The sequence below is a fragment of the Vigna unguiculata genome, chromosome 10 (assembly GCF_037176805.1).
Source record: "Vigna unguiculata cultivar grain cowpea cultivar isolate G323 ecotype 2 chromosome 10, ASM3717680v1, whole genome shotgun sequence".
In the NCBI taxonomy this organism is placed as follows: Eukaryota; Viridiplantae; Streptophyta; class Magnoliopsida; order Fabales; family Fabaceae; genus Vigna; species Vigna unguiculata.
In genome coordinates, this window is record NC_140801.1 from 3050283 (window position 1) to 3064232 (window position 13950).

A 13950-nucleotide genomic window follows, 5' to 3' on the forward strand; every position below is an offset into this window, starting at 1 on the left:
AAAAAACACCTATATAAGTGAAACCATGTCAAGTTTGTCCAAACAAATCATTAATCAAGTTGTTTTTACATCTACAAATAGTTACAAAGTTTCAAAATAGTTTGGTAGATCTGTAAAACTATGTCAATACACGTTAATTTAGGTTTAAATACACTACAAAACACCTTATACAACCAACAAAGAAGAGACAACCAACATCAATTTAAAATTTAGTTACGCCAGATTAATCGTCATATAGTGATCCGCCATATATAAAACTAGCAATTAATTTCATCTACCTATAAATTTACCTACTTTAAAATTTGAACGATCACACATCTTCATCCAAGAACAAATCACCACCATGATCAACACATTATCTTTTTCTTATATGGTATGAACTTTTTATCGTCAATTTTCTATTACTTTACCTTTTCTTTTCCATCTTATCCAATTCACAAGTTTTCACTACATCTTAAATCATCTACAAGATTATCAAATGAATGACCCTATATGCATATTTTCATGGCTAATGGCAACAATTTTTGTGTAGGTTGATATGAGGACTATCTCTAAAGGAGCAATAATTTTATTATCAATAATGGCGTTGCTCTTTGACACAACTGACTCCGTTGTATTAGAGTCTGGTGAAAATCATATAAAGTCAGCTACCTTTTTGTCTGAAAATTTTGAAGTGGGACCAGGGAAAGTTGTGGTGAAAACATTACTAGACATTGAATTTCCAAGGGGTCACATTGGGGTCAAGAGTTTTGATGTTGAAGTAGTTGATGAAGATGGTAATTCAGTACCTTTGTATGAAACTTACCTTCATCATTGGTTTGCTGTAAAATATATTGAAAACATTACCATGTCACAGTACATTAAACAATCTCACGACCTTAGCAATGGTATCGAATTCGAAAGAAATGATGGTGCATGCCAAGGTTTTTTGCTTCCACATTATTGGGGCTTGGGAGGAGAATCACGAGGAACATCTTCAAATCTTCCAGATCCTTTTGCAGTTGAATTAGGCAATCCTACAAAAATAAAGCATGGGTTTAAAGAAAAATGGTTGTTTAGCATCATGGTTATTGATACACGTGGAACACAAGATAGAAAAGGGTGTACAGAGTGTAGGTGCAAGCTTATGAATCTCCCAAAGGACTTTTACAATGTCACAACGGGCATCAATGGTCAATTGTTGTCTAGAAATTATAAAGGAGGGCTCTTTTGTTGTCAAGATAACGTACAATGCAAATTAAGAGATGGTTTTCGTGGCCCAACGAGAAAACTTGCCCTAAGATACAAAATAAAGTGGATTGATTGGGATGAACACCAAGTGCCTCTTAAGTTCTATATACTTGATTCAACTGATCGTGTAAGATCAAATGGTTCTACAACAATTCATGATTGTCAGGTAGATCATTTGTTCAATACACACAAGACTTTACAAATCATAAGCAAACTTTTGAAATTCATTTCTTTTCCAAACAAAAGTATTAGGCTATTAATTACTTTTTTCGTCGATATGTGAGTAAAATAAGTTTCTCAATTTGTTATAGGCAGAGTATAAGATCCCGAGAAATCATGACAATGACTTCCCTCATGTTAAGAAAGCAAACATCCCAATGACAAAAGGTGGTTATCTTATATATGGCACTGCTCATATGCACACCGGTGTTGTCAACGTTACTCTATATGGACAGGTAATATTTGATACTTTTTGTTCCCATATAAGTTGTATCATGTAGATAAACTTACGTTAAATTTTGTGTAATTCATATATTCATTAGGAATAAACTTTGGTGGTACTTTTATATCTTTATAAGGAATTAAAAGGTTTAGTAAATCATCTCTATATTTATGATTATGCTTAACTTAGGATGGAAGGGTTTTATGCACTTCAAATCCAAAATACGGGACTGGAAAAGAAGCAGGAAATGAAAAGGGCTACCTAGTTGGGATGTCAGTTTGTTATCCTAAACCCGGTTCTATCAAGATCGAGGATGGTGAAATTCTAACACTGGAATCCGTATATGAAAACAAGTTTCGTACCGGAGCTATGGGGCATTTCTACATTTACTTAGCAGAACAAATACCAAAACAAGTATTTGAAGGAAATTTGATGTGAAACTAGTGACTTATCTTTCTGTAATGACTTATATAATTTGTAGTATAACAATTGTAATACATCAACACCAATTCTAGATCATCATTATGTGTATTACTGTTGTCTTATTTTAATCCACTACTTGGTTTATGATTGTGTTCTCTTGGTGGGCTATATGGCATACAATGTTTTTTAGGCTGATTGAGCTTATAAATTAAAAATAAAGATTTTTGTGAAGCATGTGTCAATTTGAATCCATTAGTAACAAAATAATATGTAGAGTTAAATCCAAATCACACTAAAGTGAAGATGAAGTGATAGGAATAACTAGAAAAACTGGAAATGAATAAATTTTCTCTTGTATTATGCAAACATTTTTCTTACATCCACGTAAAGATCTCTACAATTCACTTTCGTAAAAGGTAAATCAAAAATATCTAGGATGATTTTTCCTATAGATAAAATTTACTTCAATGAAAACCGTTAACCTACATCGTCTAACCAAACAAAAACGATGTTGTCTTACCTTTAATCCACTATTTGGTTTATGATTGTGTTCTCTTGGTGGGTTATAAGGTATACAATCATTTTTTGTGCATATAGAGTTTATAAATTAAAAATAAAGAATTTTGTGAACCAAGTGTCAATTTGAATCCATTAATAACAAAAGAATGTGTAGAGTTAATTACAAATCACACCAAAGTGTAGATGAAGTGAAAGAAATAAACACAAAAACCGAAAAATAATAAATTTTCTCTCGTATTATGCAAGCTTGTTTTTATTACATCCATGTAGAGATCCTTACAATTCACTTTTGTAGAAGGAAAATCAAAATATCTAGGATGATTATTCTTATAGATAAACTTACATTAAGTCTTCTGCACTTCTTATATTAATTAGTAATAAAAGTTTTAATAAATTCTACATCCTTTAAAGAAATTAACTATCTTACTGCATCATTGCTAAGTTTATGTTTTTGCATACTTAATTTGAAAAAATAGGTTTTATTACATAAATATCATTTCAAAATTATTATTGTTATTTTACTTTTAACCCACGGCTTTGTTTATGATGACTTTATTTGTGCTATAGTGTTTGTTTGATGAATTGTTTGGTATGTATAAATATTTTTATGCTAACAATATGCTAAGAAAACGTGGTCTACTAGTTGAGCTTACAATTACAAAGATGTTGTGAATCATGTGCCAATTTGAGTCTGAGAACAATAAAAAGACTTGTGTAGGGTGAGGTGCAAATCACACCAAAATGAACATTTGAAAAAAGAAATAAATGCAAAATTGAATATGAACCAATCATCCTCTATATCATGAAAGCGAAATAATTGTAGCCTTAAATTTTTTTTAATAAAAACATCATTATAACATTTATATAAAAAGTAAATTTGGTCTCAATTTGAAGAGGGACAAGATTGTTCCATTCTTTAAAAAAAACTAGGACTAAATTGAACAAAAATAACGAAGATGGGTCCAAATTGAAAATAAAACATTAACTCTGATATGTGGCATGCTGATGCATTGACATGTGGAAATTTTTTCGAAAAAGAAAAAAATAAATAAAAAAATAAATCACGAAGTGACACGTGGGAGAGTCACTGTTCGTTGACGTTAATTATTTAAACGACGTTAGCAAAAAAAAAGACCAAATTAAACAAAATTAACAAAAATTGGGACTTGATTGAATAAAAAATATATATTAGGACTGAATTGACACAACTAAACAAAAATAGGAACCCAATGTGTATTTTAACCTTTTTATTTATTAGAAAATTTCAAACTATCAAATTACTTAATAAGATTTTGGTTGCATATTTATGTTGTTGCATTAGTAAAGGAAAGAAAGCGAAAAAGATATGTGATTGTTTTAATGAATGAGAGAAGAATTGCCAAGATGAATTTGTGAAGATTTTTACATTTTGTATTTCCTTCATTAATAACATAAAAATAAAATAAAGTCAACATGACATGAGAGTATTGCTTATATGCCCTAATTTTATCAGCATCACCCACTAATTTTATTACTTATAATAATATAATTAATAATAATCATAATGATTTTAAATTACAAAAAATTATTATTTAAATTTATTTTAACTAATCACAGTTATTTTTCTTTCCATTTTAATTTTTACCTATCTCATTTTATTTTAATATGATTTTTGTTGATTTTAACTTTCTTAATTTTAAGTATTAAGTCCTATTTCAGTTTGACATAATTTACACCAATTATAATTTATTTTAAATTACTTTTGTCACCATGAGTAAAAGAATAATTATTCAATTTAGCCATTAAAGTAACAATGATGATGATTAGAACTTTTCTTTGATTAACATTTTTTCTTAACAAGTAAATGCCGATGATTTTGATTTTATGCATGTTCATATTTTATAAAAATAAAAATATTAAAATAAGTTTCTTGGATAATGATAAAAGAAATATCCGGCATACTTAATAAACACAATATATTATAATTGTTACCATGCACAATTGCTTTTATATATATGTTATATCTTAAGTGTATGTTAATTAATGTTATTAAAACTATTATTTTTCTCTTCCATAGTTGTTTGTTTGAATAAACTTCTTTTGGTTAAATATATGATTGATATTTTTTATTTTCATCTTTTAAGCATAATTTAACCCAAAACATATTGTCATATAATATTAGAACTTTGCTATCTAGGAAAAAAACACCTATATCAGTGAAACCATGTCAAGTTTGCCCAAACAAATCATTAATCAAGTTGTTTTTACATCTACAAATAGTTACAAAGTTTCCAAATAGTTTGGTAGATCTGTAAAACTATGTCAATACACGTTAATGTAGGTTTAAATACACTACAAAACACCTTATACAACCAACAAAGAAGAGACAACCAACATCAATTTAAAATTTAGTTACGCCAGATTAATCGTCATATAGTGATCCGCCATATATAAAACTAGCAATTAATTTCATCTACCTATAAATTTACCTACTTTAAAATTTGAACGATCACACATCTTCATCCAAGAACAAATCACCACCATGATCAACACATTATCTTTTTCTTATATGGTATGAACTTTTTATCGTCAATTTTCTATTACTTTACCTTTTCTTTTCCATCTTATCCAATTCACAAGTTTTCACTACATCTTAAATCATCTACAAGATTATCAAATGAATGACCCTATATGCATATTTTCATGGCTAATGGCAACAATTTTTGTGTAGGTTGATATGAGGACTATCTCTAAAGGAGCAATAATTTTATTATCAATAATGGCGTTGCTCTTTGACACAACTGACTCCGTTGTATTAGAGTCTGGTGAAAATCATATAAAGTCAGCTACCTTTTTGTCTGAAAATTTTGAAGTGGGACCAGGGAAAGTTGTGGTGAAAACATTACTAGACATTGAATTTCCAAGGGGTCACATTGGGGTCAAGAGTTTTGATGTTGAAGTAGTTGATGAAGATGGTAATTCAGTACCTTTGTATGAAACTTACCTTCATCATTGGTTTGCTGTAAAATATATTGAAAACATTACCATGTCACAGTACATTAAACAATCTCACGACCTTAGCAATGGTATCGAATTCGAAAGAAATGATGGTGCATGCCAAGGTTTTTTGCTTCCACATTATTGGGGCTTGGGAGGAGAATCACGAGGAACATCTTCAAATCTTCCAGATCCTTTTGCAGTTGAATTAGGCAATCCTACAAAAATAAAGCATGGGTTTAAAGAAAAATGGTTGTTTAGCATCATGGTTATTGATACACGTGGAACACAAGATAGAAAAGGGTGTACAGAGTGTAGGTGCAAGCTTATGAATCTCCCAAAGGACTTTTACAATGTCACAACGGGCATCAATGGTCAATTGTTGTCTAGAAATTATAAAGGAGGGCTCTTTTGTTGTCAAGATAACGTACAATGCAAATTAAGAGATGGTTTTCGTGGCCCAACGAGAAAACTTGCCCTAAGATACAAAATAAAGTGGATTGATTGGGATGAACACCAAGTGCCTCTTAAGTTCTATATACTTGATTCAACTGATCGTGTAAGATCAAATGGTTCTACAACAATTCATGATTGTCAGGTAGATCATTTGTTCAATACACACAAGACTTTACAAATCATAAGCAAACTTTTGAAATTCATTTCTTTTCCAAACAAAAGTATTAGGCTATTAATTACTTTTTTCGTCGATATGTGAGTAAAATAAGTTTCTCAATTTGTTATAGGCAGAGTATAAGATCCCGAGAAATCATGACAATGACTTCCCTCATGTTAAGAAAGCAAACATCCCAATGACAAAAGGTGGTTATCTTATATATGGCACTGCTCATATGCACACCGGTGTTGTCAACGTTACTCTATATGGACAGGTAATATTTGATACTTTTTGTTCCCATATAAGTTGTATCATGTAGATAAACTTACGTTAAATTTTGTGTAATTCATATATTCATTAGGAATAAACTTTGGTGGTACTTTTATATCTTTATAAGGAATTAAAAGGTTTAGTAAATCATCTCTATATTTATGATTATGCTTAACTTAGGATGGAAGGGTTTTATGCACTTCAAATCCAAAATACGGGACTGGAAAAGAAGCAGGAAATGAAAAGGGCTACCTAGTTGGGATGTCAGTTTGTTATCCTAAACCCGGTTCTATCAAGATCGAGGATGGTGAAATTCTAACACTGGAATCCGTATATGAAAACAAGTTTCGTACCGGAGCTATGGGGCATTTCTACATTTACTTAGCAGAACAAATACCAAAACAAGTATTTGAAGGAAATTTGATGTGAAACTAGTGACTTATCTTTCTGTAATGACTTATATAATTTGTAGTATAACAATTGTAATACATCAACACCAATTCTAGATCATCATTATGTGTATTACTGTTGTCTTATTTTAATCCACTACTTGGTTTATGATTGTGTTCTCTTGGTGGGCTATATGGCATACAATGTTTTTTAGGCTGATTGAGCTTATAAATTAAAAATAAAGATTTTTGTGAAGCATGTGTCAATTTGAATCCATTAGTAACAAAATAATATGTAGAGTTAAATCCAAATCACACTAAAGTGAAGATGAAGTGATAGGAATAACTAGAAAAACTGGAAATGAATAAATTTTCTCTTGTATTATGCAAACATTTTTCTTACATCCACGTAAAGATCTCTACAATTCACTTTCGTAAAAGGTAAATCAAAAATATCTAGGATGATTTTTCCTATAGATAAAATTTACTTCAATGAAAACCGTTAACCTACATCGTCTAACCAAACAAAAATGATGTTGTCTTACCTTTAATCCACTATTTGGTTTATGATTGTGTTCTCTTGGTGGGTTATATGGTATACAATCATTTTTTGTGCATATAGAGTTTATAAATTAAAAATAAAGAATTTTGTGAACCAAGTGTCAATTTGAATCCATTAATAACAAAAGAATGTGTAGAGTTAATTACAAATCACACCAAAGTGTAGATGAAGTGAAAGAAATAAACACAAAAACCGAAAAATAATAAATTTTCTCTCGTATTATGCAAGCTTGTTTTTATTACATCCATGTAGAGATCCTTACAATTCACTTTTGTAGAAGGAAAATCAAAATATCTAGGATGATTATTCTTATAGATAAACTTACATTAAGTCTTCTGCACTTCTTATATTAATTAGTAATAAAAGTTTTAATAAATTCTACATCCTTTAAAGAAATTAACTATCTTACTGCATCATTGCTAAGTTTATGTTTTTGCATACTTAATTTGAAAAAATAGGTTTTATTACATAAATATCATTTCAAAATTATTATTGTTATTTTACTTTTAACCCACGGCTTTGTTTATGATGACTTTATTTGTGCTATAGTGTTTGTTTGATGAATTGTTTGGTATGTATAAATATTTTTATGCTAACAATATGCTAAGAAAACGCGGTCTACTAGTTGAGCTTACAATTACAAAGATGTTGTGAATCATGTGCCAATTTGAGTCTGAGAACAATAAAAAGACTTGTGTAGGGTGAGGTGCAAATCACACCAAAATGAACATTTGAAAAAAGAAATAAATGCAAAATTGAATATGAACCAATCATCCTCTATATCATGAAAGCGAAATAATTGTAGCCTTAAATTTTTTTTAATAAAAACATCATTATAACATTTATATAAAAAGTAAATTTGGTCTCAATTTGAAGAGGGACAAGATTGTTCCATTCTTTAAAAAAAACTAGGACTAAATTGAACAAAAATAACGAAGATGGGTCCAAATTGAAAATAAAACATTAACTCTGATATGTGGCATGCTGATGCATTGACATGTGGAAATTTTTTCGAAAAAGAAAAAAATAAATAAAAAAATAAATCACGAAGTGACACGTGGGAGAGTCACTGTTCGTTGACGTTAATTATTTAAACGACGTTAGCAAAAAAAAAGACCAAATTAAACAAAATTAACAAAAATTGGGACTTGATTGAATAAAAAATATATATTAGGACTGAATTGACACAACTAAACAAAAATAGGAACCCAATGTGTATTTTAACCTTTTTATTTATTAGAAAATTTCAAACTATCAAATTACTTAATAAGATTTTGGTTGCATATTTATGTTGTTGCATTAGTAAAGGAAAGAAAGCGAAAAAGATATGTGATTGTTTTAATGAATGAGAGAAGAATTGCCAAGATGAATTTGTGAAGATTTTTACATTTTGTATTTCCTTCATTAATAACATAAAAATAAAATAAAGTCAACATGACATGAGAGTATTGCTTATATGCCCTAATTTTATCAGCATCACCCACTAATTTTATTACTTATAATAATATAATTAATAATAATCATAATGATTTTAAATTACAAAAAATTATTATTTAAATTTATTTTAACTAATCACAGTTATTTTTCTTTCCATTTTAATTTTTACCTATCTCATTTTATTTTAATATGATTTTTGTTGATTTTAACTTTCTTAATTTTAAGTATTAAGTCCTATTTCAGTTTGACATAATTTACACCAATTATAATTTATTTTAAATTACTTTTGTCACCATGAGTAAAAGAATAATTATTCAATTTAGCCATTAAAGTAACAATGATGATGATTAGAACTTTTCTTTGATTAACATTTTTTCTTAACAAGTAAATGCCGATGATTTTGATTTTATGCATGTTCATATTTTATAAAAATAAAAATATTAAAATAAGTTTCTTGGATAATGATAAAAGAAATATCCGGCATACTTAATAAACACAATATATTATAATTGTTACCATGCACAATTGCTTTTATATATATGTTATATCTTAAGTGTATGTTAATTAATGTTATTAAAACTATTATTTTTCTCTTCCATAGTTGTTTGTTTGAATAAACTTCTTTTGGTTAAATATATGATTGATATTTTTTATTTTCATCTTTTAAGCATAATTTAACCCAAAACATATTGTCATATAATATTAGAACTTTGCTATCTAGGAAAAAAACACCTATATCAGTGAAACCATGTCAAGTTTGCCCAAACAAATCATTAATCAAGTTGTTTTTACATCTACAAATAGTTACAAAGTTTCCAAATAGTTTGGTAGATCTGTAAAACTATGTCAATACACGTTAATGTAGGTTTAAATACACTACAAAACACCTTATACAACCAACAAAGAAGAGACAACCAACATCAATTTAAAATTTAGTTACGCCAGATTAATCGTCATATAGTGATCCGCCATATATAAAACTAGCAATTAATTTCATCTACCTATAAATTTACCTACTTTAAAATTTGAACGATCACACATCTTCATCCAAGAACAAATCACCACCATGATCAACACATTATCTTTTTCTTATATGGTATGAACTTTTTATCGTCAATTTTCTATTACTTTACCTTTTCTTTTCCATCTTATCCAATTCACAAGTTTTCACTACATCTTAAATCATCTACAAGATTATCAAATGAATGACCCTATATGCATATTTTCATGGCTAATGGCAACAATTTTTGTGTAGGTTGATATGAGGACTATCTCTAAAGGAGCAATAATTTTATTATCAATAATGGCGTTGCTCTTTGACACAACTGACTCCGTTGTATTAGAGTCTGGTGAAAATCATATAAAGTCAGCTACCTTTTTGTCTGAAAATTTTGAAGTGGGACCAGGGAAAGTTGTGGTGAAAACATTACTAGACATTGAATTTCCAAGGGGTCACATTGGGGTCAAGAGTTTTGATGTTGAAGTAGTTGATGAAGATGGTAATTCAGTACCTTTGTATGAAACTTACCTTCATCATTGGTTTGCTGTAAAATATATTGAAAACATTACCATGTCACAGTACATTAAACAATCTCACGACCTTAGCAATGGTATCGAATTCGAAAGAAATGATGGTGCATGCCAAGGTTTTTTGCTTCCACATTATTGGGGCTTGGGAGGAGAATCACGAGGAACATCTTCAAATCTTCCAGATCCTTTTGCAGTTGAATTAGGCAATCCTACAAAAATAAAGCATGGGTTTAAAGAAAAATGGTTGTTTAGCATCATGGTTATTGATACACGTGGAACACAAGATAGAAAAGGGTGTACAGAGTGTAGGTGCAAGCTTATGAATCTCCCAAAGGACTTTTACAATGTCACAACGGGCATCAATGGTCAATTGTTGTCTAGAAATTATAAAGGAGGGCTCTTTTGTTGTCAAGATAACGTACAATGCAAATTAAGAGATGGTTTTCGTGGCCCAACGAGAAAACTTGCCCTAAGATACAAAATAAAGTGGATTGATTGGGATGAACACCAAGTGCCTCTTAAGTTCTATATACTTGATTCAACTGATCGTGTAAGATCAAATGGTTCTACAACAATTCATGATTGTCAGGTAGATCATTTGTTCAATACACACAAGACTTTACAAATCATAAGCAAACTTTTGAAATTCATTTCTTTTCCAAACAAAAGTATTAGGCTATTAATTACTTTTTTCGTCGATATGTGAGTAAAATAAGTTTCTCAATTTGTTATAGGCAGAGTACAAGATCCCGAGAAATCATGACAATGACTTCCCTCATGTTAAGAAAGCAAACATCCCAATGACAAAAGGTGGTTATCTTATATATGGCACTGCTCATATGCACACCGGTGTTGTCAACGTTACTCTATATGGACAGGTAATATTTGATACTTTTTGTTCCCATATAAGTTGTATCATGTAGATAAACTTACGTTAAATTTTGTGTAATTCATATATTCATTAGGAATAAACTTTGGTGGTACTTTTATATCTTTATAAGGAATTAAAAGGTTTAGTAAATCATCTCTATATTTATGATTATGCTTAACTTAGGATGGAAGGGTTTTATGCACTTCAAATCCAAAATACGGGACTGGAAAAGAAGCAGGAAATGAAAAGGGCTACCTAGTTGGGATGTCAGTTTGTTATCCTAAACCCGGTTCTATCAAGATCGAGGATGGTGAAATTCTAACACTGGAATCCGTATATGAAAACAAGTTTCGTACCGGAGCTATGGGGCATTTCTACATTTACTTAGCAGAACAAATACCAAAACAAGTATTTGAAGGAAATTTGATGTGAAACTAGTGACTTATCTTTCTGTAATGACTTATACAATTTGTAGTATAACAATTGTAATACATCAACACCAATTCTAGATCATCATTATGTGTATTACTGTTGTCTTATTTTAATCCACTACTTGGTTTATGATTGTGTTCTCTTGGTGGGCTATATGGCATACAATGTTTTTTAGGCTGATTGAGCTTATAAATTAAAAATAAAGATTATTGTGAAGCATGTGTCAATTTGAATCCATTAGTAACAAAATAATATGTAGAGTTAAATCCAAATCACACTAAAGTGAAGATGAAGTGATAGGAATAACTAGAAAAACTGGAAATGAATAAATTTTCTCTTGTATTATGCAAACATTTTTCTTACATCCACGTAAAGATCTCTACAATTCACTTTCGTAAAAGGTAAATCAAAAATATCTAGGATGATTTTTCCTATAGATAAAATTTACTTCAATGAAAACCGTTAACCTACATCGTCTAACCAAACAAAAACGATGTTGTCTTACCTTTAATCCACTATTTGGTTTATGATTGTGTTCTCTTGGTGGGTTATATGGTATACAATCATTTTTTGTGCATATAGAGTTTATAAATTAAAAATAAAGAATTTTGTGAACCAAGTGTCAATTTGAATCCATTAATAACAAAAGAATGTGTAGAGTTAATTACAAATCACACCAAAGTGTAGATGAAGTGAAAGAAATAAACACAAAAACCGAAAAATAATAAATTTTCTCTCGTATTATGCAAGCTTGTTTTTATTACATCCATGTAGAGATCCTTACAATTCACTTTTGTAGAAGGAAAATCAAAATATCTAGGATGATTATTCCTATAGATAAACTTACATTAAGTCTTCTGCACTTCTTATATTAATTAGTAATAAAAGTTTTAATAAATTCTACATCCTTTAAAGAAATTAACTATCTTACTGCATCATTGCTAAGTTTATGTTTTTGCATACTTAATTTGAAAAAATAGGTTTTATTACATAAATATCATTTCAAAATTATTATTGTTATTTTACTTTTAACCCACGGCTTTGTTTATGATGACTTTATTTGTGCTATAGTGTTTGTTTGATGAATTGTTTGGTATGTATAAATATTTTTATGCTAACAATATGCTAAGAAAACGCGGTCTACTAGTTGAGCTTACAATTACAAAGATGTTGTGAATCATGTGCCAATTTGAGTCTGAGAACAATAAAAAGACTTGTGTAGGGTGAGGTGCAAATCACACCAAAATGAACATTTGAAAAAAGAAATAAATGCAAAATTGAATATGAACCAATCATCCTCTATATCATGAAAGCGAAATAATTGTAGCCTTAAATTTTTTTTAATAAAAACATCATTATAACATTTATATAAAAAGTAAATTTGGTCTCAATTTGAAGAGGGACAAGATTGCTCCATTCTTTAAAAAAAACTAGGACTAAATTGAACAAAAATAACGAAGATGGGTCCAAATTGAAAATAAAACATTAACTCTGATATGTGGCACGCTGATGCATTGACATGTGGAAATTTTTTCGAAAAAGAAAAAAATAAATAAAAAAATAAATCACGAAGTGACACGTGGGAGAGTCACTGTTCGTTGACGTAAATTATTTAAACGACGTTAGCAAAAAAAAGACCAAATTAAACAAAATTAACAAAAATTGGGACTTGATTGAATAAAAAATATATATTAGGACTGAATTGACACAACTAAACAAAAATAGGAACCCAATGTGTATTTTAACCTTTTTATTTATTAGAAAATTTCAAACTATCAAATTACTTAATAAGATTTTGGTTGCATATTTATGTTGTTGCATTAGTAAAGGAAAGAAAGCGAAAAAGATATGTGATTGTTTTAATGAATGAGAGAAGAATTGCCAAGATGAATTTGTGAAGATTTTTACATTTTGTATTTCCTTCATTAATAACATAAAAATAAAATAAAGTCAACATGACATGAGAGTATTGCTTATATGCCCTAATTTTATCAGCATCACCCACTAATTTTATTACTTATAATAATATAATTAATAATAATCATAATGATTTTAAATTACAAAAAATTATTATTTAAATTTATTTTAACTAATCACAGTTATTTTTCTTTCCATTTTAATTTTTACCTATCTCATTTTATTTTAATATGATTTTTGTTGATTTTAACTTTCTTAATTTTAAGTATTAAGTCCTATTTCAGTTTGACATAATTTACACCAATTATAATTTATTTTAAATTACTTTTGTCACCATGA

General features: G+C 29.1%; 3 protein-coding genes across 3 annotated transcripts; all 3 read left to right on the forward strand.

Annotated features, from left to right (window-relative positions):
* The first annotated feature begins 298 nt into the window (after nucleotides 1-298).
* Nucleotides 299-2143, forward strand: LOC114165074 (uncharacterized). Its single transcript, XM_028049727.2, has 4 exons — nucleotides 299-373; nucleotides 533-1396; nucleotides 1542-1685; nucleotides 1862-2143. The coding sequence occupies exons 1-4, from the start codon at nucleotides 344-346 to the stop codon at nucleotides 2108-2110; spliced, it is 1287 nt and encodes a 428-aa protein (XP_027905528.1). The 5' UTR covers nucleotides 299-343; the 3' UTR covers nucleotides 2111-2143.
* Nucleotides 2144-5090: 2947 nt separating this feature from the next.
* LOC146882000 (uncharacterized) lies at nucleotides 5091-6935 on the forward strand. The gene is made up of 4 exons (XM_085667563.1): nucleotides 5091-5165; nucleotides 5325-6188; nucleotides 6334-6477; nucleotides 6654-6935. The coding sequence occupies exons 1-4, from the start codon at nucleotides 5136-5138 to the stop codon at nucleotides 6900-6902; spliced, it is 1287 nt and encodes a 428-aa protein (XP_085523689.1). The 5' UTR covers nucleotides 5091-5135; the 3' UTR covers nucleotides 6903-6935.
* Nucleotides 6936-9882: 2947 nt separating this feature from the next.
* LOC146882001 (uncharacterized) lies at nucleotides 9883-11716 on the forward strand. Its single transcript, XM_085667558.1, has 4 exons — nucleotides 9883-9957; nucleotides 10117-10980; nucleotides 11126-11269; nucleotides 11446-11716. Exons 1-4 carry the CDS (start codon nucleotides 9928-9930, stop codon nucleotides 11692-11694), a joined length of 1287 nt encoding a protein of 428 aa, XP_085523684.1. The 5' UTR covers nucleotides 9883-9927; the 3' UTR covers nucleotides 11695-11716.
* The last annotated feature ends 2234 nt before the right edge of the window (nucleotides 11717-13950 follow it).

Bases quoted from the DNA above. Each gene is read 5' to 3' on its own strand.
- LOC114165074 (XM_028049727.2), top strand. From the start codon at position 344: ATGATCAACACATTATCTTTTTCTTATATG. The intron at 374-532 runs GTATGAACTTTT...ATTTTTGTGTAG, and splicing joins CATTATCTTTTTCTTATATG to GTTGATATGAGGACTATCTC. The intron at 1,686-1,861 runs GTAATATTTGAT...TGCTTAACTTAG, and splicing joins ACGTTACTCTATATGGACAG to GATGGAAGGGTTTTATGCAC.
- LOC146882000 (XM_085667563.1), top strand. From the start codon at position 5,136: ATGATCAACACATTATCTTTTTCTTATATG. The intron at 5,166-5,324 runs GTATGAACTTTT...ATTTTTGTGTAG, and splicing joins CATTATCTTTTTCTTATATG to GTTGATATGAGGACTATCTC. The intron at 6,478-6,653 runs GTAATATTTGAT...TGCTTAACTTAG, and splicing joins ACGTTACTCTATATGGACAG to GATGGAAGGGTTTTATGCAC.
- LOC146882001 (XM_085667558.1), top strand. From the start codon at position 9,928: ATGATCAACACATTATCTTTTTCTTATATG. The intron at 9,958-10,116 runs GTATGAACTTTT...ATTTTTGTGTAG, and splicing joins CATTATCTTTTTCTTATATG to GTTGATATGAGGACTATCTC. The intron at 11,270-11,445 runs GTAATATTTGAT...TGCTTAACTTAG, and splicing joins ACGTTACTCTATATGGACAG to GATGGAAGGGTTTTATGCAC.